This window comes from Chiroxiphia lanceolata, chromosome 12 (genome assembly GCF_009829145.1).
Source record: "Chiroxiphia lanceolata isolate bChiLan1 chromosome 12, bChiLan1.pri, whole genome shotgun sequence".
Classification (NCBI taxonomy): Eukaryota; Metazoa; Chordata; class Aves; order Passeriformes; family Pipridae; genus Chiroxiphia; species Chiroxiphia lanceolata.
Window position 1 is genome coordinate 2,998,105 of NC_045648.1, and position 27,455 is coordinate 3,025,559.

The 27,455-nt window shown below is 48.5% G+C and overlaps 1 protein-coding gene and 1 long non-coding RNA gene across 3 annotated transcripts; one reads left to right on the forward strand and one right to left on the reverse strand.

Annotated features, from left to right (window-relative positions):
- Positions 1-27,257, reverse strand: PLEKHO2 (pleckstrin homology domain containing O2). Of its 2 annotated transcripts, none has more exons than XM_032700275.1 (6): positions 27,112-27,257; positions 22,140-22,292; positions 15,733-15,849; positions 9,030-9,134; positions 6,812-6,910; positions 1-4,476 (listed from the first exon to the last, which is right to left on the reverse strand). In XM_032700275.1, the coding sequence occupies exons 1-6, from the start codon at positions 27,118-27,120 to the stop codon at positions 3,244-3,246; spliced, it is 1,716 nt and encodes a 571-aa protein (XP_032556166.1). In that variant the 5' UTR covers positions 27,121-27,257; the 3' UTR covers positions 1-3,243. The 2 variants fall into 2 exon arrangements, with proteins under 2 accessions (XP_032556166.1, XP_032556165.1); XM_032700274.1 differs by lacking the exon at positions 27,112-27,257 and adding an exon at positions 26,240-26,299.
- Positions 19,859-26,865, forward strand: LOC116792874. The gene is made up of 3 exons (XR_004359286.1): positions 19,859-19,950; positions 20,603-20,921; positions 21,999-26,865. It is a non-coding gene; the product is annotated as an uncharacterized LOC116792874 (long non-coding RNA).
- Positions 27,258-27,455: the final 198 nt, after the last annotated feature.

Below are 27,455 nucleotides of genomic sequence, written 5' to 3' on the forward strand. Positions count from 1 at the left end.
GATTTTTAAAAGGAGATTTTATTGCCAAATCTCAAAGCTCTTTACAAGCAGGAGACAAAGTGCTGCCTTTCCACGGGCTGCAGCAGCTGTTTTTCAGATCGTCATCCACACTTACTCGCTTGCAAACTCACTTCCTTCCTGTCACAGACCTGTACCCTGGTGGCACAGCCCGAAACACACTCACACCCCAGCACTCCAAGCCCAGAGGGCTTTCAGGCACCAAAAAAAAACCCAACAAAAAACCCCCAAATAAACCCCCAGCCTTAGTGCAGCCAGGAATTAGATGCAAGTTTAAATGTAAGTTTAAAGGAAGATTAAAAAAAAAGTGCATGGTGGCTGGCAGGATGCTCGCTGAAGATGCGAGTTGCTGTAGAAGACTGAATGTTTTAGGATGAAACTGTTAAACCTATTAGAAAATATAGTTAAAACCAAGAGTCTCAGAAGGAGAGTTACTGGGTGCTACAGAGATTCCACTTAAGTTATACCTATTTACAAGACATAATACAAATCTAGTATGTTCTGTTAGTACACCATATACAGTAATTAGCTGTAGCTTGTAAAATGATTTAACTTGCCCATTTCCTAACAGATATAGGGTATTTATCTGTTAGGATTCCTACTGATGGGTATTCAGTAAAATGTCAGACATTTATTCATTAGAATATTCAGTATAATATAAAAATATACAGTAAATATAAGCACATCCTCTAGGTTTGGCTGTAACAGATAGGGATGTCTGGATATTTTCATCAGCACTTTGCCAGATGAGTATCCACAGTACACACTGCCACAAGAAAACACTTGTGAGAGCAAAAAGCATTTGTATATAAATTAGGGGACTGAGCTACCCCATAAGCTGTTGGCATTCTCCTGGATTTCAGTTCCAGCCTTTGATTTGCCAACCCTGGAGTTTAGGACTGGATTCAGCTTTGGGATATGAACCTGTACTCAGAGTTTGCCCTGGTTTGTGTATATTCCTGTTAGTGTGAACTGGTTTTTTTCCCATCTAATTTATCTCTTGTTATAGAACTGCATCTTGCAAAAGCCTGCCCACTCTCTGGAGCTGATGTCCCTCGACTTCCAGTGCACACCAGGTTCTGACAGCTCACATTCATACCACACAGTGTTCGGTAAACAAAAGTGCACATGCAGAAAAATACATTTAGATAGCAGATAGGCACTGAATTATTGTCTGTGTTCTTAGCCCTTGTCCTAAGTGTGTCTGGAAAGGTGAATATGACCCACAGTTCACATTGACTCTACAGCAGCAAATGACACAGATCCAGAGCTTGCTCCAGGCTGTGTGCCTGGGGTTGGGCTTAGGACATAGGAAACTTTTTTGTCTCAAAGCAAAACTTTTTGGCACCTGAGCCCTGAGTGTTTGATTATGTAGAATTTTCCACTAGATAGAATAACAAGTGAATTCCCATGTGACATCTCTGCCTGTCTTGAGAGGGGGACAGACCACTAAAACTGAGGCTGTTTTAATCAAAAGAGACAGAAGCATCAGTTGTAGTCACTACCTGTCTTACTGGCTCCAGGTGGTGAAAAGTAGGATGTTTGGAAGCCCAAAGCCAACATTTCTATGCTCAGACCTGAAGTGCCCACTGCCCAGCCTAAGAGGAGGCTCAGATGAAGCTTTACAGCTGCTGTGGGGGTGTTTGCAGCCCACTTCAGCCTTGTGGGACCTGGGAAATTAGAAGAAGAAGAAATGGATGAACTAAGAGGGAAGTGCTGGCAAATGAGAGAAAAGAGTTTAAGTAGCGTGTCACTCCTTAGAACCAGACTGGGAAGGTCAGCCTTTTCTTTGCTTTCAGTCTGGCTCAAGCAAAGGAGAAGCCCTTTGGGCTCTCACATTCTCCTAAGAGCAACTCTAGAGAATAGGAGAGGGGACTCAGCTCAGGTACAGGGCTCTACAGCAGTAGTGCAAAGACATGATTTTGTCACTGCTGTAATCAATAAAGACCACAGGAACTGTGGTTGCTTTCAGCAGGTGGACAGGGAAGCTGTGGGAATTGTGCTGAAGCCTTCTGCAATTCCTTCCTCAGACCCTTCTGCAGTGATGCATTTGAATGTACTTCAGCAACTGGGACCAGCCCCGAAGTTGTGCATTCACAATGCCTTTTCCTCCATGTCTGCCAGTTACAGAGGTCTGGGCCAAACCCTGGCTCTCAGGCTGGCCAGGACACTGCAGGTAGAGACATGTTCCATGGGAAGAGGGATCTCATCCAGACCCGCTGCCTGATGTGCCTGCTCCTGTCAGTTACTTCCCAACACTAAGGGAACGCAAATCCCCAAAGCTTCCTAGTCACAGCTCTCCTGGGGATCTCCCAGAGTCAAGTTCTCCAAATGCCTGGCTAATTGTTCCCAACAATGCTGAGGGGATTCAGAGTTACCAGATGGGTACGGTCCTCAAAAATAAACGTATTGTGCTGCTAGAAGACACCTTCACAGGCCAAGTGTAACCTCAATTTCCCTATTAATTTAAGAGGAACAATCAATACCTGCCTAGTAATGATGCCTTGAGACTTGTGTTCACGCAGGCAGTCCTTAGCACACCTAAAACTCTGCAGGACCAGACTCAGAGTGCCTTCATACAGCTGCTCCAGATCAGGGACACTACTTGGAGCCAGGAATTGGCCAGTTTGGTTTGCCTCTGTGTGAGGTCACTTTTTAACTGTGGATGTGGTTTTGAGAGTGTCTTTGGAGAAGATTAAACCGTTTATCTTTACATTCCTAAATGTCACTGGGCCAGGTGGTCTGGGAAACCTTGCCAGCAAGTGAACAAACACTGTCTACATTTATCCTTACATGATTTAACAGGGCAAACCAGATAGGTGCCAGTGTAATCTGGTATCTGCTTGTCTGTAAATACAGAGAGACAGGGGCTTTTGCTAGAATAGCCTTTCTGCTCCTTTCAAAAAATCTGGCTTGGTTGGATTACCAGTAATTTTTAAGGCCTGATCCATTGAAAGGACTTTGGACAGAGTCCTGGAAGAGCATTCACATTTTTGAAACTGTTCACTGTCCTGTAACCTTCTGCTGTGCTAAGAGGATTAGAACCAGACTGGTATGTACAACATGAAGAAAGAAAGATGCTGTAACTGAAAGCTCAATTCTGCCCCACAAACATGGTGTGTGCACAGCGAAAGACCACCTTTAAACACTGGCCTAGCAATGGTACAAATCATAAATGGCAAATGTTTAGCTTTGATTTTGAGAAAGAAGTCTCTGCAGAGTACATCAAGGAGCACTTCTCCTATAAAGAGTCACTAGATCCTTTTGCTTTTCTTTCTGTTTCTGTGTTGCTTCTTTTTTCAGTTCACCAAGACCTTTAATTTCTTGCAAAACTTGTGTAGCTTGACGAAGTTGTTCTACTGCCTCATTGAGCAACGTCTCTGCCATCACTGGGGGTCCGTTCCCCTCCTGAGCCTGCTCCAACCCTTCACGTAAAACCTTCTGCAGAAGTTTTTCTGCCTTTTCCCTTTCATTAGCAACTTTCTCCTCCATTTTAGCTAAGCATTGATGGGAATCCTTCAGGAAACCTTGGCCTGCAAGTGCTCTCTGTTTATTTTTGGAATCAGACAGCAAGTCTCCCAGAGAAGAACTGCGAAGCTTGAGACCTGAAGTGCATTCTGTAGAATCTTCCTTCTCAATAGTTGCTTTTACACTTTCGTGGTCTGCTTCTGTAGCTAAGGAAGTCTCTGTCTCTTCTGCTGAAGTTTGCTGTTCCTTCTCAGCAGCAGTTCTCCCATTTCCTTCTTCTGTTTCAGTTGCTGGGGATGTGAACTCTGCTCCCTCACTGGCAGAGATCCCGTTCACCGGGGGCTTGGAGCTGCCAGACTCCAGCTCTTCCCCAGCTTCCAGGTCACCATGGCTGGAGTTCACTGTGGCAAGCATTTTGTCTGACAGAACCTTAGGAGGAACAGGAGGCTTTGCAACATTTGCAGCAGCAATCTCAGCCAGGTTGTCTTTGCTGTCATCTCCTGATGATTCCAAGTCTTCTGCCTTTTTAGGCTCAGTGGTTGGTTGGTCCCAAGCTACTTTTAGCTTGTCTGATACATTCTTAGGAAGTGGAACTGGAGGTTTTGCTATAACCCTGTTGCTGACCTCAATGAGGTTCTCCTTGTTTTCCTCACTTGGTGCTTGGGATCCTTCTGCACTCTTCTCTGGGCTTAGAGAGTCCTCATCCTTGACATTTACATTGTCCTTTGATGTGACGCCTTCTTTAAGCTTCTTATCTGGAGGCATTGGAGGAGACAGAGCTTTTTTATGTTCCTGGTCAGGAACACTGTTGTCTGCATCTTGATTTTCTCTTGTGCCAGTGGGTTTTATAGGTGGCATAGGTGGCTTTGGAGTTTCTTTCTGAGGTGGCTCATTGTCACTTTCGCTGACAGCGGAATCAAAGGTCGGCGGTCCGTTGTCTACTATATCCAGATCCAGTCGCAGGATTCCATCGGATGTACACTTGGCAGCCTGAAGTACAAGAGAGAAAGCTTTCAATATCTATTCCATCATCAGTCCTGTGCTCCACCCTTTAACTTGAAGTTAAAGTGCAAAACTCTCACAACCAGCATGGCAAGTGAGGCGTTGCTGCTTCAAGCTGAGAGAGTTGAGAAGAGAAGGCTTCGGGGAGACCTTAGAGCCCTCTCCAGTGCCTAAGGGGAGCTTCCAAGAGAGCTGGAGAGGGACTTTTCACAAGGGCATGTAGTGATAGGACAAGGGGGAATGGCTTTAAGCTTATTAGGATTAGATATTAGGAAGAAATTCTTTACTATAAGGGTAGTGAGGCCCTGGCACAGGTTGCCCAGAGAGGCTGTGGCTTCCCCATCCCTGGAAGTGTTCAAGGCGAGGCTGGATGGGGCTCTGAGTAACCTGGTCTAGTGGAAGGTTCCCTGCCATGGCAGGGGAATGAGATGAATTTTAAGGTCCCTTCCCACACAAACCAGCCCTTGATTCTATAAAAAGCACAGAACTTATTTTACTACTTCCTTTGAGAACAATGTCTCAAAGCCTGTTCCACCATAACCGTATTTCCTGGTTTTCCTGAGGGTGCTAATGTTAAGATCTGCCATATTTTTATCACTTGTCCTGTGGTGGCTGTATCCCTCTGCCCCCTTCATTTACAACATGCCTACCCAAAGGCTCACCTACTTTCTGCTTTTGAGACTGTCATATTTTTACTTGAACAGATAAACCAAGTTGATCTTTAGATTGCATGGCCAGGGATACTATTGTAATCCTGTTGCCTTCTGCTTGCTTCCTCCCACCTGATGTCATCCCCATCTTACCAGGGCCAAGCCTCAGCTGGTTAAACCTCCTTCAGACCACAGGCTGTGTGCAAATAGCTCTAGTAGGGAGGTTTTCCTAAAAAGGATGGACTTAACAAAGACATTGCAGTGTGTAAGCTCAGTGCCCCAGAGGGAGAAATGCGGTGACAGTTCCTGTGTGAGGGAACCCAAAACCACACAAAGGCATAGCTGCAGCCAGGGCCAGGCTCCTGCAGTGCAGGGAATTTAGTTAAAGTCTCTCTTTGCATTTCCAGCCCATCAGAGAGACAGAGACAAGCTGCATCCTGGCCCTGACCTGTCCTCACCTGGCCTGCTCCAACACTGAAAATCATCTTTCATCCCATTTCCTTCAGGGATCTGCAGCCAGCAGTTTTGATACACATCTTTCTGCAGGCTCTATTCCCTCCCTTTCCCCTCATTCCTGCTTCTGAATTTGTAAGCCAGTTTCCCTTGATTTTGGCTGAAGCTGAGAGGTCTTACAGGTATTAACCTTGGAGATATCTTGTGAAAATAGTGATATAAGCAGAGGAGAGAGATGTCTTTAGTGCCTAGGGAAGGGCTTCCCACCTTACCCAACCCATATTAGGCAACAGAGAATCCACACTTCACTGTTGCTGTGACTTTTGTCATGTTTTCTTTTGCAGTTTTATGGAGGAGTGGATGAGAATCTATGATTCATTCCCATGCATTTCTCTGGAAGAGACACTCTCCCTCCACTTCTATGCAAAGTAAAAAGTCTCAAGGCATCTCATTTTCTGCACAAGGGTCATTTGAGTGCTGTGCAGGCACATAAGTCAGAGTTTTGGAAGTTTGAAGAGAGAAGGTTTGATTTAAAAACCTTCCTTGGTTGAGATTAATACTCTGCTCAATTATCAATCTGTCTGTGGAAACTTTTTCATAAATCACAGGAATCAAACATTAGTAAGAACCTCTCCCATGGAAATGAACTGCAGGTTTATTTTGTGATTTTGCTTTTTTTTTTTAAGTGACAGATCCAGAAAATCAGTTAAGAGTAGACAGGCTAGTCCATAAAACTGCCTGGGAGAATAATGTATTGTGTTTCAGACCTCAGGAAGCACTTGTAAGCTTGAAAGCTGGTCTGCTTTCTCCAGTTAGCTTAATAAAAATACAACTTCTCCCCACAGACTGTGCAGTTCTTGTACCTTTAGACCACTGTGGCTACAAAACTGTCATGTCTTAGAAAATAAATACAGGAGCTTCAGTCTCTTCTGATGAAAATGAAACTATAATGGTTCTCAACAGATGGTGAAGCAGCTTATGAGTTATGGAAAGCTAAATATATGGCAAATATAAGATACAGATCTATGGGAACCTGGAGCTTCGTTAGAGAGCTGCTGGCACAGTCTTTCCCAGAGGAAGTTGTTTCCCTCATCAGCTTTCTCTGGGCTGCACCTGGGGTTTTCCCTAGGGTTTTCCCTGGGGTCTTCTACCTAAGTGGAAGGAGCAGCTCTTGGTGATCCCAGCTGGTGGGATGGCTCACTGCAGGAGGCTGCACTTACCTCCTTTAGGTGACTTCTTGTGGGTGGTCTGCGCCCGTGGGACACCTTCACCCTGTCCCGAGTTACATGGTCCAAGGAAAGGCTCTCATCTACTTTCACCTTTATCAGGAAAAGAAAAAAGGAAGAGGGTCATTTATTTCTCAAGATATGTCTATACTTACTGTCACACATGAAGGGATGTGGGTGAATCACCACTAGTCTCTGCCTCAGAGCTGTTACAGCCTGCCTGCAAAGCCCTGCATGTACATGATGGATATTTAAGGTCTCACAGGTTTGCAATGGCTGAGCTCCCCTCCACCTAAGGGGCAGGGAAGGCAGGACACAAGGAGCTTTGTTGTCCTCGCTGCTTGGACTGGGTCCTGCATGTGGCAGAGCACAGCACCAAAACTGCTGTTGCCATCTTAGAGGTGAAAGCTCATTAATAACCATGACCTGACGGTGACCTGTATCAGCAGTGCTTTGTTACAGCCCTTCCCTTCCACAGCTCTAATGACTGCAGGATGCTGAGGAGAAGGTGTGAGCAGTGACCTGGATTAATTGCAACTCCAGCTGAATTAACAAATTTATTTCCTGGAATCAGATGAGAAATCCGCTGCCTCACACACATAGAGAGGGAGGTCCCAGCGCCCTGACAGGTAGCTCTCTGTGACCACCCACCCACCCACACTGCAATGGCCGAGGGCTGGAATCTGCTCCATGCAGAGGGACTCCAGTGGCTGTGGATGGTGAAACATCTGCACGTTCGTGGTACCACAAGTTTGTAAGATAGGAAAGCTGGCAAGGGTGAAACAGGAATTTAAGGGAAAAATGGGTCCCAGCCTCTGGCTGATATGGCAGAGTGGTTTTACAGCTCTTTTAGCACAGAACAGCTAATCCAAGCCAGCTGAGGGCTTGACTCATTAGCCTGTGCCTGGCCTGTGTAGAAACACTTTAAATCTGATCCTTACTGGAATGAATGAGAATTAGAGGCTGTATCCCTCTGTAAGGAGGATAACCCCAAGTCACCGGGCAGGAAGGTGATCCTGAGATCCTGAGATCCCACCTTGCTGTGCTGCTGAGGGGTGTGCAGAGTTCACTTCCCCCTGTACCCACCTGCTTTTGCCCTCTGCTGAACAAAAGCAAAGCCCAAGCTCTCAGAGTTCACACCTCTAGCACTGTATGTACAGCACTTAACCCTTTTCTCAAAACTTTTACTCATTGCTTTGCTTTCCTTTGCTAAACAGATGTTGCTGATCGTTTTGCCCCTCCTTACCCTGCTTGTTTTATTCTTGTGTCATTCCCGTGGTTTTGGTTTTCTGCACTTCCTTTCAGTTACTGAAACAACTGCAGAAGAGATGCTGCCCCTTTAGTTTAGCTCAGGGCTGATTCACAAGCTAACAGGGAGCAGGGCAAGGTTGAACAGGCTCTAGGATGTGCAGTCTTCATCTCTCCCTCTGTGCAGCAGGATGGGAGGAGAATTAAGGAGTGCAGGTGTGCTGGGGCCAGCTGAGAGACAGGCAGGTTTGGCTGGGGCCATGGAGTAACTTTCCACCAGACTTGTCTCTAGACTGCAGGCAGAATAGCTGGTGGACTGAGTCACTTCAGATTTTTCCAGTCTTGAAGACTGGGCTATGTCCTAACCAAATACCTCCATTTCCAGGCTGCTTGGTGCTGAGGATCATGGCAGCATGGGGAAGATGTGTCTCTCCAGGCTGCATCCCAGCTCTACACAACTCAGCATTGCAGCTGCTTCTCTGCACCAGCTGCTTCCATTGGGAGAGGGGAACTCCCATGAATTCTCTGATCCCAAGCCCACTGAAGCCACCAAACCACCTCCCACCAACTTTAGTGAGCTCTTGTGTCGATGGGCCTCTTGATGTCAGCTCTTAGCAGCACAGTCCAACCCTCTGGCACACCATCTACTCATCCAGCTGCTCCTGCCTCCCTGCATCTAACCCTGTCAGAACAGAAGGAAAGGCAGCAAAGTGTAGGAGGGTACAAATGGCTCTTTCACATGTTCTGCCTTCTTGAGCTGGGAACTGAAGAGGCTAAAAGCTCCCAGCCTGAAGAGAAGGAACTTGCCTGGCTTTGCACACTGTCTTTCTCTTCCCTTGGACCATGGCTAGAACACAGGGAGGACAGGGAGAACGAGGGTTCAGGCAAGTTCTGCTTTTAGCTAAAGGAGCTGTGGATGAGAACTGACACAGAAACACAGGAGTTTGAAAACTATTTCTCTTACCTCATCAAATATTTTGTTTTTGCCTCTGTTGATCCCCTCATTAAGGGCTTTTATCCATGATTCCTTTTCTTCCAAAGTTGGAGCTTGAAATTTGATATCATGAACCTGCAAGAGCAGAGAGACAATTTTTCCCTGAGCCTTCCTTGTCAGGACCAGAGGTAGCTCTGAATCACCTCAGTTTCTATATAACTTCCAGTTCCAGCCTGTGTTTAAACTACAGATTCCTTTGGGCTTTGGCAAAGCTCCCATGAACAGGATTTTGTTATGCTGAACAGCCTGTTGCTGTAGTTTTATTTTGGTAACTAGTAACTAAAGTAGTAAGAAAGCAAATTTCTTCCTTCTGCAAAACACTTGGAATAGCTCTTAGAGCAGCAGTGAGTGGTACAGCAAATGTTTACACTGTGCACAGTCTCAGACTGAAAGTCCAAGTCATCTTGGGCTGGTTCAGATGGAAATACTTTATCTCCCACTTCCCCCAGGCTGCAAGGAACAGAAAGAAAGGCTGCATGCAGTGGGCTCTGCCTGCTTCCCTGTTCCTGTGGCTCTGCAGAACAGAGCTGATATGGGAATCCAGGGCACTGACCTTGGCTGCACTAATCCTGGCTCAGCTGAGCAGGGACACGATGAGGCACAAGGGCGATGTAAGTGAAAAAATTCACTGTATCTTTTTCTGTTTGCAAATGAAATCCAGCAGTGAACGCTACAGAAATGAGCTCTCTGAGGGGCTGAAGAGCTGTCCTAGGGAGAAGGGAAGAGCTGGCCATACCAAAAGGAAGCTGGCAAGATGCATGGGTCACAAACAAGGAGGGAGGATGGATGACTGCATGGCCTGTCCTCCAGCCAGCCAGCTCTTCCCTTCTTCTAGGGCAGCCCCATGGCTTTGCTCAGTGTTTACAATCTCTTCTTGACCACAGCAGGGACAACAGGTAGGGTGTTATTTACTTCACTGCTGTTTTCTCTGAGCGCCTCACCAGAATTGTGTAGCTTTGCCCCAGGGTGCACTTCAGGTGAGGGAAATATCATCTTCACATTACAGGTGACTCCATGGTAGACCAGCTGGAATCCAAACAGCTTCATGTGGCGCCCTAATCCACACTGCCCAGGCACACAGGAATACTCCCGTGCTAAAGAACATCAGAAACGTTGCAAAATCAAGCCCTTAAAAATGAGACACTCCCAGTGTTTCTGGGGCTGTAGGGATTGTCAGCCTGCTGTGTGTGTTCCTCCCAGCACCATCCCTAATGACAGGATGGCACTTCTTCCTGAGTTATCCCATTGTGTGTTTTATCCTCATGGGTCAATATATCTTACTGATTGCACTCTGCTCCGGCCCTGCCCTGAGAACAGGATTCCTGATTCCCCCATCAGTCTTTTTCCTTTCCTGCTTATCACTAAAACATCTGGGGGCTTCACAAGTTCCTTTTCAGAGCAACTGAAATAATCCACCTCTTACAGGTGTGGAAGTGAGATACAGAGAGGCTCATTCAAAACATACTGGTAGGGTCTTGTTTGGAATAGGTTTTTTTCAGGTATTTAACATCCTGTAGGTATTCTTGACCTTCCCACTGCCTTCTACAGCAGTTGTAGTCTCAGTCTTTTTGTCAGTGAGGCCCCACATTCTGAAATCATGGCAGTGTCTATATAAAACAGGGACTATATTAAATGAGAGGGACAAAGCTAATGGTGACTGACAGTCGAAGGCTCTTAGCAGCTCCTTGTTCATGGCACAACAAAGCACCAACTGTTCTGGGTCTCAGCAGCTTCTGAAGGGACCATCAGAAATTCTGCAGAACTAAAGCCTGATCTCCTTACAGCCACTCCTGCTGTTAGAAACCAACTGTTCTTCCTTATGTATTTATTCCTCGTGTTAATGCCATGGATTTACATCTGCATAGCCACAAAGTGCCAGACCCTCCCAACACGACAAGCAGGGAGTTAAGGAGCAATTTGAGGAAAGATTTTTTATTTGAAGAGTTTGCATAGAAGGTAACAGGACCACATCCCTTCCTGAGAGTTCAGAGGAGAGGATAGGGCTTGACCCACAGCCCTCTGGAAAAAGAGCCCTTTGTCTGGGGTGCAGAAGGGCCACTCTAACCAGGGAACTTAAGGGAAGGCAAGGCTCCAAAATGGAGCGACGGCCAGATTTTGTTTTAGTCCGAGCTGGCCTGGTTTTGTGTGTGCTTAAAAACTTTTTTTGTTTGGAAACGATTTTGCCCCAAAGCTTTGTGATTATAAAAGCTTATGAGAAAGCTCTACTTGTGAGCAGCTGAGCTGCTGCACTGCCTGGCAAAGACCTGGCAGCCTGCACCAGGGTTTACAAAATCTCCGTACATGTTGTTCAAGGGAAGGATTCCTGCCTCTCTTCAAGCTTCCTCTTCCAATGCCACTTTCTGTGCCTCATTCCAAATAAAGCCTCCCGGACTGTGACTAAGCGCTGGTGTCAGCAACTCTGTGGCAGGGCAGAGAGAACCTCGGGAGGGGGTGGCTCATCGTTAATGAGAAGCTGAGATGTCCCTCTGGCATGCAACCCTTTGCCATCAAGTGCAAATCCAATGGATAGTGAGACAAGGCAGGAAGGAGCCGGGGGAGCTGGTCTCAGTCGTGCCTGTAACTGGGGCTCTCTGTATTACTCTGAGACTCCCAGGTTCCTTACAAACAAGGAATAAATGAATTTATCTTGTCTCTTCTCATTTGAGTATTTACAAATATCAGCAGATGCACCTGAAGATGGATATTTCCCACAAAATGTTAAGCTGGGTCTGTTCTCCAGCAGGAATTTAAAGCAGAGAGTCAGCGACACCAATATAAGAGGGCAGCAGGCAGGGTAACACATTTACACTCCTTCTTGCTAAGCCAGCTGAGACTGAGTCATGCCATAAACAACAGGCTGGTGTGCCAGGAAAAGCTGTCATGGCCAAACCTAGTGACCATTGTAAGCCCTGAATACAGGCTACGCAATTTACTGTCAGTTGCTCAGAGCGCAGCACGGCCAGTCAGCTCCTGCTGAATCACTGCCGAGATGTCATGAAACAAGAGCTCCCACACGGATCACTGTCCGTGACGGCAGCGGGCACAGGCTCCCTGACTGCTCCTTGTCTTCCTCAAGACATCAGTCTCCTCAAGCACTGACAGTCTGATGGCTGTGCTGAGCCTGCTTTCCAGGAAAGAGAAGTGTTCCCGGGGTCAGGCTGTTGTACTTGCACTGAATGATTTAACAGACAAGCTCTGGAGAACTGTGTAGCTGCAGTTTAAGACCTTTACCAGCACTTGCTCTTTGCTGAGCAATTCTGCTGATCTGCAGCAGAGGTGGGTGACAGAAACCTGTGCTTGCTCCTCACCTGTTCCAGTGCAAAGCCTGGTGTTGGGGCTGGGCTAAGCTGGACTGTGAACTGCTGTGGGGATGCTGACTGCTGACTTTTGCTACAGGGTGGTCACCTCCAGCGGAAGCTGACCAGAGCTGGGTCAGTAATGACTTAAACCACCAAGAGTGCAGCAGAGTCTCTCTCCCAAATGTGAGGTCATTTCCTGCCTTCTTCTACATGAATTCATCTGGTTAGATCATGGAAGGAAAAGTGGAAGCCAAGGGACTCCCTGCCCATGGCAGGGGAGTTGGAACTAGGTGATCTTTAAGGTCCCTTCCAACCCAAACCATTCCATGATTCTGTGAGATGACTGTCAGAGTATTCTGGTGGTTTTCTGCAGCTGAACCAAGAGCTACCTCATCCCTGGGAATAACACAGCATCTCTGCCAGACTGGCAGACCCCAGGAGCAGACCTCTCCATGCCTCACTGCATTCTACTGCAGCTTCCAGGCTGGGCCCCTGGTGAAGGCAGTTCCAGGTACCTAACAAGGGGAAAAGTAAGCAATGGAAGTTTGCACCCCTGACTGCAGGTGTCTGGCCGTGCTAGGGAGGAGCTGCAGGGCTTGCTGGTGGACTCTTTCCCTTACTATCACCACCCTCTTCCCAATGTTAAGACTTCCCTGCAGCTGAAGGCTTTCAGACCCAGTGAATACCAGACTTGTGCCAATCTCTTGTGCCAGTCTCCAGGCACTTTACACCAAGCATCATTTACACTGCTTTTTGCATGGTGAGTACGTTGTAAAGTCCCCAGGCCAAGGCTGGTGCCCTTTCTTAGAAGGCCAGCTCTCTGCATCCAACAGTTTTCATTTAATTGCTATGGGCAGAATGAGGCATTTGAGATTTCTAAGCAGAACAGGGCTTTTGCACACTGCCAGCTTCCCTCCCTGAAGAATCGAAGCTCAGGGGGCAATGCTTTCTTTCAGTTCCATACCAGTGCAGGCGTGTGACATGCTCATATTGTCACAGCTTGACACAAATGTCATCCTTGTGAACAGGGCAAGCAGAATCTGGGGTACATCCATCAAAGGCCAGCATTTAGCAGGACAGTTTATTTAGTCAGGTGAAACTTTAGCAGCCGAGTAGTTTTAACTGACATTCATCTCTGCTCTTCAAGAATATCCCATTCAAGATTTAAACTGGGCTCCCTGTATTCAAGAGGGATACTCTTATTGTGCACTGAAACAGAAATGGCCTTTCCTAGCTTGTTCCTAAGTCCCAAAAACTCACTGGATTTCTACCTTCCTCAGCATTACACTCAGGAGATGGAGAGGGGAAAAAAAAAAAACCAACCTAGCAAGATGTGGTGGCTCACAGGGTGATTTTAAACTGTGGATGGCAGCAAGCCTCCCAAATGGAAAATGTTTAGCTGATATATATCGCCACAGCTGCGATTTCAAAACAGAAGAAGGACAGTTGTGTACGTTGGCCTCCTAATTGAAGCCTGTACTAACATCTGCCAAAGTATGTTGTGTGTCAACACCCTAACCAGATTCCCAGCCAAAAGGAGGGTGGGAGGGGAGCTACAAACAGGGAACTTTTCATTTATAAAAGCCCTTCCTTTCACCAAAAGAGCCTTATAAAAAGTAGCTTCTATCTAGGTCTCCATTGAATCAGTGGCATGAAAAACAGGGGAGCTGTAAACTTGCCAGCATGCCAAAGGGATGAAGTTACCCTTTCGAGCACAATTTGGGCATATTTTTCCCATAGCAAGAAATAAAAGGTTTAGGAACAGTCTCACACCCTGTGTTGATTCATGGAGCAGTACAGAGACATATGCAGCTATTACACACTTCTCTCTCAGTGACATACTTGCAGATAATACTAATTCCTACCATGCTGCCCATCTCTGAACACACAGGGGTTTATTGGCCTTCCTACGAATACGTGTGCACTTGGAATTACAGAAGAATTAGGAATTACCCTAGAATGACTTGGGTTGGAAGGGACCTTAAAGACATCTAGTTCCAGCCCTTCTTCCATAGGCAAGGATACCTTCCACCAGCCCTGTCCAACATGGCCTTGGACACTTCCAGGGATGGGGAAGCCACAGTTTCTCTGGGCAACCCGTGCCAGGGCCTCCCCACCTTCACAGTGAAGGATTTTTCTGTGATGTGCTCTGGGCTCTGGTTCTGCACCAGAGCTTACCAGCCCAGGGTGTGGATTTTCAACCTTCCATCACTTTGGTGCATGGTGCTTAGTATCACTTCTCTCCCTGATACAGACTGTGGCTACTTGCAAAACAAACATTGTTCACCTTCTCTCTCCATCCCCACTCTGGTCCATGGGAGTGTTTTGGGGTAGGACAGTCCTCGTTTTGTTGTTTTGAATGAAGCTGAGCACAATGATGCTCTGAACTCAGCTGGGGTCTTATTATATGAATAAACACTAAGTGACTGAAGTGAAAGAATAAGCAACAATGACAACAAGGACTAAACAATCTCCATTTATTTAAACAAAATGGAGATGGGGGAATGCAGCAAGTCAGTATTTTTGCCTGCTCATGTTCTTATGGAAATGAATGTGTTTTGTCCCTCACAACCTCTCAGATTTGCAGGGGCAGATTTAGAAAGATTTCTTAGGGCAATAAAATCACACTGAAATTAGAAATAAGTCAAAGTGTGATGCCCCAAAGCAACAATGAAGCATCCTAGACCATAACAATGCTGAAATGGATACTATGTAAGTAGGAACTAAGGAGAACTTCCAAAGATGTGTAGTGATGATGAACCTGGATAGGAAGCAAGGCAGGGTGTCCTTGCATACAGCCAGTGCTCATGTGGATGTACAATCTCTTTGCAATACCAGCCTTGGTTTTAGGTTCAGGATCTAACCAGATGCTGTGCAGGAAGCTAAAGAGGTGGGGTTTCATGAATTCTGCAAAATAAATCTTTTTTCCTAGGAACTGTTTGGCTGCAAGTAACTTTGCACTGGAATTTCTCAGATCACCAGTTCCAGCTGCAGGAACTGTCCCACTACATGGATTGGGATTATTGATTTCACTGGAAATTGGGCAAAGCTGCAGCACCTACAGCTGGGACAGGGACACATCCTCACCCAGAGCACATGGGGGAACCACAGGGAACGGTCATTCTCCACTGCACAGGGAGTACTGGAAGAAAGAAAGCGACAAGGCAGGAAAAATACCAAGAGGAAAAAGTTGAGCCATGGCAAGACCCCTTTCCCCAAGACAAGAACAAAGTCTGCATGACAGTGTTGTTCCTCCTTATACACTCCCAGCTGCCAAGGATCTAAATCTCAGAGGCCTTCTGCTCTGGGCACAGCTGCCTGGGAACTCATTTTGGAGTTAGCAGACTGGAGGGTGATGAGAAAGGCAATCCTACCTTCTTACCCGGGGAGCGGATTAAAATGAAACGGTTTTTCCTTTTTAGTAGTGCACGCAGCTCCTGGCACTTGTCATAACTCTCCAGTTCCACTGTTTCTATGCACTTCTGTTCATCCTGCAGAGAGAGAATGAAACATCATTATGAATAGGAGGCACTGAAATCAATCATATACCATCAAACTCTGCACGTCTTCCCCTTGCATCTATCTAAAAGCTCTTCTGCCTTAAAAATAATCTGCATGCAGACAGCAAACCCCATAAATCAGGCTGGCACCTCACTAAGAAAACACCCTGGTCTTTAAGCTACAGTCCTAGTGGTCCACAGTGGCTGAGCAAATAACAGGTTATGGACAGTAACACCAGCTTCTGCCATAGCTGTTGGCCTCATCCAGGGATCTGCAGCCAGAAGTGACACTACTTCCTCCCCACAACGAAAGGAGGAGATGTGATCCTGCTTCTTTACAGGAAGATGACACAAGCATCACCATGGTCCAAGCAGCCCCCCAGGAAGCCCAAGGCAGAGCAGGGATAAGAGGGGAGCCCGGCTGCCACGCTGAGCTGGGGCGGCTGCTCCTCATGTCAAAGAGGTCGGTGGGAGCCACGTGCAATGGACAGAGTCCTCTCACAGCCACGCTCCGAGCTGTCAAAACGCTTAGGATTGGAAATACGGTCCCATAGAGCCAGCAGAACTGTCTGGGCCAGTGTCTCAGCAGGGAATATTTATCTCTGGAGTATCTCCACTGATGACTGCAGGCCACGATCTTGGCTCATTTTTCCCAGTAACATAACTAAGATTCCACACGTGGTGCGTGGCTCGGTTCAGCTGCAGAGCACCATCCCTAATAGGAATCGCAGTGTAACGCTGGGCAGATAATATTCTTCATGTCTCAGTAGCCCAGCAGAGACCAGAGCTCCCTTTAGCTAAGCACAAATGAGCAGTGAGAAACTCCGAGCAGCTCTTGCTGGTGAAGTGCTACAGTCAGCATGGCCCATGAACCTCTCTGGTACCATCCCAAATTAAAACTGCTGGCCATAACCAGCCCCAGCTCAGGCTCTGCTCCCAAGGCAGTTCCTTGCACCCGTATGACTTTGTATTTAGCAATTCCTGTAGTGGAGAGGGGGTGTGGGATGAGGAAACATGTCGTAGCCAGGAAGCTGCTGCGTGGCTGGAGGCAGGGAATGGAGAGTTCAGAGGGAAGTGGGCTGCGGGGAATTTCCTCCTTTTACCACTTGACATTTAAGTTGCTGTGCAGAGCCCAGGCTGTGTTTCAGTTTTCTTAACCCTCCTACCTGGGGATGGGGGCCCGGCAGAGCCGATGCCGATACAGAGAGCAAGGTCTGAGCCACCGAGGGATGTCTGGATCTAATTTAGGTTTATTATTTTAATGACATTACTGTTTATGTCATTTAACACTGAGTAGGTGAATGTGAACTGGGAAAATGCATACTAGGAGGAGGAGATTAATCCTGCCCAAACCTAAAACCCAGCCGATAAAATCCTGCTGACGCTACTGAGCCCTTTGAAGGCTCCTGCTGCAATCCTGGTATCGCAATGTCACTGCAAAAGGACAGGGATGGAAATAATAACCCCTCAGCGGCCCACAAATGACAGAGAAGGGTGAGGTCAGGAATACATGCCTCGGGGATGGGTGATCTCATCCTGGCCTTGGGTGGATGACCGCCCACGTTCCAGCCCTGCCGCGCGGCCGGTGCAGCTCCAGCTCCTTCGCTGGGCTCAGGATGTGGAGGGCTTGGCAGCGCTCCGACCGGAGACCAGCACCACAGCTCCTGCCCACCCTCCCCGCTCTCAAGAGCAGCTCTGTCCCCAGCAGAGCCCAGTGGCTCCCTGTCACCCTCCTTGTCCACGCCATCCTTCCTGCCTCTTGGAACTTTTCCTCTGATCCCGTGCAAGCCGTCCTCCACTTCCTAAGGACTGTGGAACACCGAGCTGGGGAGCAAGGAGGACTTGGCAGGGTGGAGAGCTGTGGTTTCACTATGAAATTGCCTCTTGCCTTCTAGCTGCCCCTCTCCTCCCTGGGGAGGCCTTGGGGAGCATGGCCTGACCAGGGAACAAGGGCAGAGAGGACGGGGACATGCAGGACCCTGTCTCCCAGAGACACCAGTTTGAGTGTGCAAGCTATGGCTCCTTCCTCTCAGGGACCTGAACTTCCCAAGTGAGTTATCCTCTTCAGGGAGGGTGGGGAAGAAAGCAGCCAGAGAAATATAAAAACTCCAAGTCTGAGGCAAAGGCAAAGCATCTGAGTTCAGGGAGCACCAGAATAGGGCTTTTGTCTCTGTTTTGCCCTTGGCAAGCAGCCATCCCCTCTCCGTGAGCCTACCTGGGTCACAAAGAGATCCTTTATGTCTGTCCTGCACCACCAAGATGAAGAATGAAATACCCAACCCTGTAACAGGTCTCCAGGTCCCTTCAACCTCCTGGGATCTGCAGGACACTCAGCATCACACAGAGACAAGGTCACTTCCAGAGTCCTGCCCCAGCCTACAGGTGTCAGACACGGGCTCTGGACAAGCTCAGTCCTGGTACAGGAACCCCTACATTCCTGATTTAATGCAGAAAGACTATTCCATTACCTATTCATGGAGCAGATCCTGTGACTTAAACATGTCTGTGTCTGTTGGCTTGGCCCTTAAGAAGAAAATTACTGAACACCTGGACATATTAATGCATGTGCTTAACCAAAGAATCACACTTGGCAAAGCTCCTTAATGAAAAGTTGAAAAAAAGGGCAGAAAAAGACTCCCTGAAATTTTTACTTATATGAAGGTATAATGCTCAGCAAAGATCTCCTCACTGACACACACTCACGGGCTGGGACCCTCCATTCAGTGTAAAATGTCTAGATCTGAAATAATAATTTATTTTTGTACCTGAGGCTCTCAAAGTGTTTTAATAAATCACTTTTGGGTATACCTTGCTATCACTTTACCAGGGGCAAAATACAGATGATAACTGCCTGATTGTTGAATGCCAAGTGGATCCTTTGACCTCTAAAAGACTTTGTCTAGTAGGATTTTTCCCTGTCAAATAATAGACTTACAAAAAACCCCTAAAACGGTAAGAAAACAACTCCAACCACTAGCTGCACTGTTTAGGGAAAAAAATCAAACCCAAGACTGATGCTTTCTAATCCATGGAGTGATGATATTGATCTGTTTAGTCTCTCTACATAGCATTGCCTGGTCTTCAGATGCTCTCTGTAGGTTTTTTTATTCTGGCAAGAATATGTAGAGACAAGAAGACACAAAATCCCATTAAAAAATAACCTTGGTTCTCTGTGGACCTGCACAGCAGTTTCTCGGGATCCCAGTATTTGCATCAGTGCCTCCTTTCCTGAGATTTGGATATGTAATTATTATACAAATATTTTGCTTAAATGAGTCTTCATTTCGGTGAGGGTACAGATGTAGGGTGCTGTAGATGGAGGCACAGAGACAAGAAGAAATCCATTTCCCTTCATTTCCCACCCGCTGAAAGAAACCTGAAGCCGGGTGGGATGACTTTCACCCCATCTGCTCCAGGGAACACAATAACCATTGGCCATTTGCCTTTAGGAGGTGGCTCTGCTTTAAACCAAACCCAAAGCCTGACTAACAGATACAACATGGGGAACACGCTTCCAGGGCAGGTCAGGAGCTCATTCCAGGAGATTGCTATTGATGATGATAAATACAGCATTTGTGTGCTGCTCAGACTGTACTCTCTGGTGACACAGTACAACACTCCTTCCTGTATCTTGTGTTGCCCACCCCCTCTGCTCTTGTTTTGCACCTAAACCTCAGCTGCAAGTGCAGCCAGTGTCATGCAACTGCACCAACAGGGTGGCCTGCACAGGCAACAACTGCTAAAGGCAACATCAGCACCTCTTGGTGAAGGGCTGGACACGGGAGGGGCTGATAAAAGCACAGTGAGTCCAAGGCACTAGCAGTTCCTGGAAATCTGATGGGCTCAGACCAGCTGAAATACTCACCCTCTAAACCTGCCCGCCCACATGGAAGCTGACCTCCCTCCCATTTAACCCATCTAGGTCTAATTTAGGATACATATGGAAATACACCCGTATTTCTGTTGCCTGAGGTTTTATCTCCTCTCTTCTTCCAGGGCTCCAATTCAAGAACTGAACAACCACATTTTAAAATGTTTCAGCCTGAGGATGGTCTGGGATGCTGTGTCCTTCTCCAGGGTCACACAGAACAGGTATTTGGAGAAGATCCGGGGGGGAAATGGCACCTTGAGCTCCAAAAATACAAACCACCACAGCACACTGCACTGCAGACTCTCCTTACATGCTGGCCCTTCTCATCTCAAAAACTTAGTTCCCCAATTGTAAGATGGAGACAACCACACTGCCCTGACTCACGATAAAGGAAGATAAATACAGTAATAAACACGAACTGCCTCGATTTTGTGGCAACAAGACCCCTCCTGAGTGCAGAAAATTGCCATTTCCTTTGGTTCCCCTGTAGTAAGTCTGCACAATCACATGCTATCCTATTGTGCTACTAGATAATTTTGCAGCAATTTCCTCTCCCAAGACATCTGACTTCACTGTAAGCCAGTTTAATAGCCTATAGATATTAACATGATCCCTTATTTACAATAATGGGACCTTGCAGCTACTGTAGCTTACAGATGCAATTTATTACAGGATGTTACCACAATCCGCAGGCTACCAGAAAACATTATGCCTGGTTGTTACAAATGCCATTTTCCTTGTTTAGATAATAAAATAACCTTTTAAATGATTGGGATTTTTCCTTCTTCTGATTTTCTGTGAAAATTAATCTTACTTTAAAAGCCTCCTTTTCCCTTGTGGTAATGAGAGCCCCCATGTATCTTGTTTTTAAAGGCATGCCCTTTCCAAAAAACCTACGTCATGTTCATAGATTTTGAATCTGCAAGTTCCTGAAGCTTCAGCAGGAGTCAACAAGTGTCCAGAGCACTGGGAAATAGTCTGCAGAGAGTCAACAGTTTGCAGGACCAGGCTGCATCCCTCTGTGTATGAGAATCCCTCCCGCTTTTCCTGCCTTCTGAGCTGTTCATCACCTGACATCGACTTCTCCTGTCATTATTCTTGCACTCTCCATGACATTTCATAGCTAAGAACAAACGCCTCCGGAAAGCTTTGGGATTTGGGAAGAGCAGGAGGGTTCAGCATAAGGGAGGAGGTAATACCCTTTCACCTAATCTGTTTATAACAAAATCTTCTCTATTAGGCAATAGTATGTTTTTAAAAAAAGAGAACCGAACTCACTGCTGGTCCCGTTGTTCCTGAAATCATCACAGCAATGCAGCTGCTGAGACATTTCCCCATTCTTCTTCCCTCAACATGCTGCACAAGATGCACTACATGATTTTGCTTTTATATCATCCTGGTGCCCACACATGACCCAGACCCCCTTGGGTCAGACACCATCCAGGCATGTGGTCCTTGTGCAGACCATGCTGCCCCATCCTGCTGCACACACAAACTTCGAGCCACCACATACCAGCAGGGCTCAGACTTATTCACCCCTCACCTCAAACCTCTCTCGGTTGAAGCTTGTGCTCTGCACTGAAATTTCTGATTTTTGGGGCAAACTCTGCTCTTGCAGAAGCTGCTTCCAGCCCAGGAACCGAGGGCCTCACTCAGGAAAGAGCCACCTCTGCAGCCCGGCAGGACCAGCCCTGCACTTTTCATTCCTCTTGCCTGAAAACGCAGCACAGATTTCACTTGGCTCTTATTTCTCATTTGTCTGGAAACAGCTCTAATCGCAGCCATGAACTCAAGGCATGCAGTTTATCTGGGGAAGTCCAGGACAAGGCTCCCAGGGGTCCATTGCTCAGAACTGGCTCAAGTAAAGGGAAAAGATGAGCCAAATCCAGACTGTGTCCCTGCTTAAGGAGGACAGCAAACACAGTATCTCCCTGCATCCATCAGTGGCTAAAAGAAACCCTGAAGAGTCTGGTTAGCAACAATTTGAGCTGCTTGACGGGTGCCAAACAGCTGCAGGGTTGCCTGCCATCCCCTCAAGCAGCAGGTGGGAAGTCAGCCTGCTACAATCCACTTTTATCCTTCAAAAGCCAAAACCACATTGCACATATCCTGCTTCCGCCTGAAGCTTTACTCCGTTCACCTTCTCACAGGATGTCCTGCCCCCCTCTTTTTTTTTTCTTTGGCAATGGCACTGTCAAAATATTTACTGGCTAAAATATTTATGATATATAATATACTCAAAAACACAGCTGCTGTCTCTTTTTTACAGCATTTACCCTTCCTGGAGTAAACTGAAGAAGCCCTTTTGAAAGGAATGGGCTGCAGGGAAGAGTGAAAAACACAGGGACACACATGTGTCCCCAAGGGGCTGATCCTGCCCCTCACTGAAGGCTGTTAGCTGTGACCATACCTCGTCCTCATAGACCACGAGCTGTGTTTTCCGTAGCTGGATGTAACGATCCTTCCACAATCCCAGGAGACCCCCACTGCTTTTCTTAATCCAGCCATATTTCTCTGCAGTTGGAGCAGACTTGGGTTTCTCTGACACCTCCTCCTTTGTATCCTGCAAGGAGAGAAGGGAGAGGGAATTATATTCAAAGTACTTTTCATGATGAGAAAGCCTTCCCAGAGAAGATCTCGGCACCCACCAAACGTGGTCCCTCCCTACCACATCACAAGGGAAAAGACTGGCATCTTCCAGAGGAAGACTCAGCCAGCTCCCACAGGACTGGAGAGTGGGCACAGACCCCAGCCACCCCTGGGGACACTGCTGGGATGGCAGCAAGTCCACCTTGGACTCCCTCCTCTGTGCAGGTACTCCCTGCTCACTTGTGCACCAAGTGCACCTTGTGCACCTTGAAAATGAGCACCCTCCTCTCCTCTTTGCTTCTCCACCTCTCTGATGAATCCCAGCAGCATGGATCCTGCTGGCATCAGTAGCAACACTCATATTTTAGCTCAAGGCCACTTCTGCAAGTTTCTCTTCTGGGTCTACATTTGGTCACCGTGCCCAAAACAACTCCCATGGGCAAATCCACAGCATGAGGGCCAGGACTTCATCCCATCTGCACTAAAATGTTCCTGGCAGGCTCCTGCGTGGGAAGGACTGGCAGAGAAGGCAGCACCAAGAGTGGGGGTGGTTTTTTTGTCCTCCCTTTAGCTCCTTGCTGTTTGTCACAGCCTGCTCTAGCCTGCCTGCAGCAGCACGGAGAGCTCCACTGTCCTGCGCTGGAATGCTGCTGGCGTTCCAGGTCTGGTAAAAACCAGGAGACGCAGAACTTCCCTGCATTGAAGAAACCATCAGAAAAATCCAGTATCAACATTCTCGTCAAACAGAGACAGGAAACCTAAGACAGGGAGCAGGTGCAGCTGGGCTTATTAGCTGATGCCTTCACCAGCAGACTAGTTAAAGATGAGAGCTTTTCTCCTCTCCAGTGTGCTGGAAGAGCCTTTGCAGAGGCAGGATCCCCATATCCCCTCCCTTGGAGCCCCCTGCTTCTTCCAACATCCCATGGACCTCTCAATAAGCCTCTTTCCCTCAGCAAGGTGAGGGGAATCCCTCACTGAGCCAAATCCCCGTACACAAACACCTTGCCAACCTTGTGACTTGTCAGGAGAGGCCAAGCCCAAATCCTCCAGCCTCCTCCCAGGAACCCCACTGTCCCCCAGACTCAGTTTCCTCCATGTCTTCACCTCTAATAGCAGCAATCCTGCTGCAGAAAGCCGGCACACAAAAAGAGGATGAGTGACAAAGGAGAGTCCCAGACATGCCAAAATGGCCCTCACTGCACAAGCTGGACTGGCTGGAGCTCAGACATCATGTTTGATAACACAAGGAAATCCTACATGAATGGAAAGGAGTTGGAGCTGGACACTCCTATGGCCAGGACAGAGAGAGCAGAGACAGATGAGCTCGAAAAATTCAGAGGAGAGCCTTGCTGATGAATCTGTTTCCATGCACCAGACTCCCAGTGAACACACCCTTGGACAGCAGCTGCCATCGGGCTAAACTGTTATTCCAAAGTGGGAGCTTGCACCCATAAAAATACGAAAACCAGCTTAAATACACCATGCACCCACATTTATTCTGATCCCTGCTAAGGTCAGGAACAGGCTGGGCTTTGCAGGTAGGCTCAGGTGCAGACTGGGAACAAGAAACTCAAACAAACCCTGTTTCACCTAAAAGAAAACCAGGCCAAGACCTGTAACATCCTTGTTGTGTTTTGCAGAAGTTATTTCGATTGTACTGAGCCATGTCTGAAAAGGCCACAATACAGGATGACTGAGCACCAAAAAGTTTTCCGGGAAGCAAGGGGGGACTGTGTGGTGTGGGTTTTTTTTAAACTTGACTTTTTAGGTTGCCAGGAAGTTGTATTCAGTTGAGATCTGCGACTTCAGCAAACATCAATTCCTGCACAAATATAGACCTGCTGGTTTCCTGATCGAGCACCCTTTTGATGTCATTTTTAGATAATTGGGCATGGACTTTAACCTCCCTTGTAGCAGTTTTGAATGGATGTAGCTGTATGAAGAGTTTATTTCAGTGAGTCCAGACCAACAATCAACAAAATGCTTTTACTCTTTAAGGCTTTTCTTGCTTGGCAGATAAATTTTTGCTGTTCTTTTCCCCTACCTGGCAGAAAGGCTGAAATCACATGGTAAATATGTCTATCCATGCTCTGCTCTGCAGAATGAAAACTGCTCTGGTCTTAAAATAAAAGTACTCCTGTGAAGATACTGCACATACCATCTACCTCTGAAAAGCAACCCATCCCAGTAGAGCTGGGGTTCATGCTGACACCTCTGCATGAGGCTGAGCTGGTTTGGGGTCTGGCTCACCAGCTCTCCAGCCTTCCAGGGACAGCACCTCCCCTCCATGGCATGGAAGGGTGGCCTTGGAGCTCACCCTCTCCCCAGGCCACTCCAGAGCCCTGGCTGGAGCCACCTGTCTAAATGGAGCCATGCGTGGGGCTCCCCCGACACCGGACAGGACTTCCCGCTATGCCAGGACCTGGGAGCATCCACATGGAGGATCCATGACTTCAAGCCCCACCTGAGCAGCCCAGGGGAGGGAAGGTGAGATGGGATGCAGAGTGCTGGTCTCAGCAGATGACAGGGCATCTGCTGAGAAGCAAAGGGATCTGTCCCTGTCACTGTGCAGGAGTCACCTGAGCCTGAGCTGCCTCCTCCAGTCCCCCCTGTCAGGCAGAAGTGAGGGGTGTGATTCTGCACTCCAGGGGGCTGCTGAGCTGCAGGGCTCTGGGTCAGCAGCTTTCCACTCACACACCCAGCACATCCCCAGAGGGGGGGGCAGGTGCTGTAATCTGTCATCTGCATCTTAAGGATGTAAAAAAATTGTGGATGCAACTTGGCTATTTGTTCCTGTGAAAGCAAGAAGAGTCCTGGAGACGGTTGCCTGACATTTTTTGCAATTATTTTTATGCCACCCTTACCCTGAACCAGCGAGGGGAGGTTGGCTCCACCAAGATCAGGACATTGAGTCCATCCTGCCCTCTCTGCTTGCAATTCCACAACTAAAACAGGAGCATGGCACAAAGACATCAGTTGCTGTTGTTAACTCAGCTATATGTGAGCATTCTGCAAGAAACACTAACATATCCTTCCTGGGATGTTCTTGGGCTGGATTCATTCCTGACGCTGCAGTAAATCCATGAGAAGAACCCCCCTGACATCGGCCAAGCAAGCCAGAGTAAATGAAGGAAGAACTGAGTTATCCCAGTGCTGGATCATGCCAAAGGCATTGCTCCTAAAACCAATCCATAACCAAGCCATTTTTGCATCTTATATCACGGTGGCATTAGAAGTGAAACACAAGTTCCACTCTTCCAGCTTGGTTTAGCCTCACATTTCGCAGCTCAGCAGAGATCCCAAATCAGGGGGATAGGATGGCTTTTTATTTAACTATCAGGCAGTTCTTTCTCCCCTCTCTGCCCTGTATTTTGCAGGCCCACAAACCCACATAACTCTTCATGTCTTCCAACAAAAAAAACCCCAAGAGTTGGACTACGGTGGTACTTCTAAAGTTACACACAGTGCACAGAAGTGCCTTAGCCACTTACAGCAACTTCATTAAAGCAAGCACCTCACTTACCACACAGTCCTCTCTAGCAAGGAGCAAATGAACATCCCCCGGGAGACAATCCGCATCCCCACACCTCTACTCTTTTCCTCCCTTTCCATTTTATCTTCCAAACCTGGCTCTTATCACTTCCACTTCTCCCCGGCTCACAGGAGCAAAACTGTCTCACTAGAAATGAACTGCTCAGATCCACGTGGAACTTGGGGAACTGCATCTGACACCTCCTTCCGCAAGTGCTCCCTGGAGGATCCACATATTGGTAACGAAGAGCGGCCGGTGAGACCCTCGGTGGATGCTGGGGTGGGTGTGAAGCCCCTTTGGCCGGTGGTCACCAGCTGGAAGCAGTTTCTCTGCCATGGATTAATTTCATGGATGCCAGTGGATAATAACAGCTCTCAGCCACTACCAACCTGGGCTGCTTTGTTGTCTCCCTGCTGTTTTAAAAGAGCTTTCATTCTTGCCACAGAATGTTTGGAGCTGAAATAAGGGGGTGTGAGGGGGAGAGACAACCCACAGCTACCGGGATCGCATGTGCCAGAGCCTGAAGTCCTCGGGCAGTCTGTACTACCAGGAGCGAGCTTTGTGCATGACCAGCAAAACCTCATTCAAGGAAAGGAAGCAGGAATAATTGCGTGGCCAGACGAGGGGAGAAAACGACCTGTTTAACTTGCTAACCAATTTGTGGCATCTTAATCAATCCGCACAGGGATGGATCACTGGGGTGTCATCCGATGGATGTGAAAAACTACGTGTGCAGGAGAAGCACTGCTGCCCTTCTCCGAGTTAACCCCGTCCCAAAGAGAGGAGAAGAACAGAAGTGGGGAAGGCTGGAGGTGCGTAGACATGTCCAAGCCGGCTGTCTGACCCAGGCCCGGCTCCAGCAGGGCAGGACAACACCCCAGCGGGAATCACACGGGATGGCCCGAGCACGCGTGGAACCAGTGCCCGCCGAGCCCGGCAGCCCCTCCCCGGCCGGCCCGGTCCAACATCCCGAGGGCTGAGGGGATGCGCTGCCGAGGCTCTGCCCGAGCCGCTCCGGGGGCTGCTGGGCATGGGGACCCCCCTCCCCACGGTCTCTATCCCCCCGGGCGGAGCGGGGCCGGGATGTCCCAGCGCCGGCGGACACCCGAAAACACCCCGAAGTGGCCGGTGCGGTCCCTCCGCCCCGGCGGGCGCTTCTTCCGCCCGCCCCGGGGGTCTCCCATCCCCGAACTGCCCCGGGGGGTCCCCCAGCCCCGTCCCAGGGACACTCCCCTCCCGTCCCGCTCCCGACCGGACTCACTTGCTCCATGGCTCCTCGCCGCCCGCTCAGGGGCTCGGCCGCCGCCCCGCTGCCCCGCTGGGCTCCGGGCGGACGGTCATGCCGGGGGGTGCCGGGCCGGGCCCCGCCGCTCTCGCCTCCGCAACAACTTCTCGGGGAGCCGGAGCCGCGGCAGCAGCAGCACCGCCGGGTTTCCGGCGGCTCCGGCGCTGCCAGCGAGGAGGCGGAGATGCCCCCGCCGCCGGCCCCGGCCCCGCCGCCGCCGCCTGGCCCGGCCCCCCCGCCTGGCCCGGCCCCGGCCCCCCCCCCCCGCCGCGGGCGTGGGGCTGGGAGCCCCCGGGACAAGCTGGGACTGCGACCGAGGA

What these genes read in the sequence shown, in the direction of transcription:
- PLEKHO2 (XM_032700274.1), bottom strand. Translation starts at nt 26,284, where the DNA reads ATGAAAGCTCTTTTAAAACAGCAGGGAGACAACAAAGCAGCCCAG. An exon ending in TCCGCTCCCCGGGTAAGAAG is followed by an intron (nt 9,135 to 15,732) that starts GTAGGATTGCCT and finishes CTGCTCTTGCAG; the next exon opens with GTTCATGATATCAAATTTCA. An exon ending in CAAGAAGTCACCTAAAGGAG is followed by an intron (nt 4,477 to 6,811) that starts GTAAGTGCAGCC and finishes CTTGTACTTCAG; the next exon opens with GCTGCCAAGTGTACATCCGA.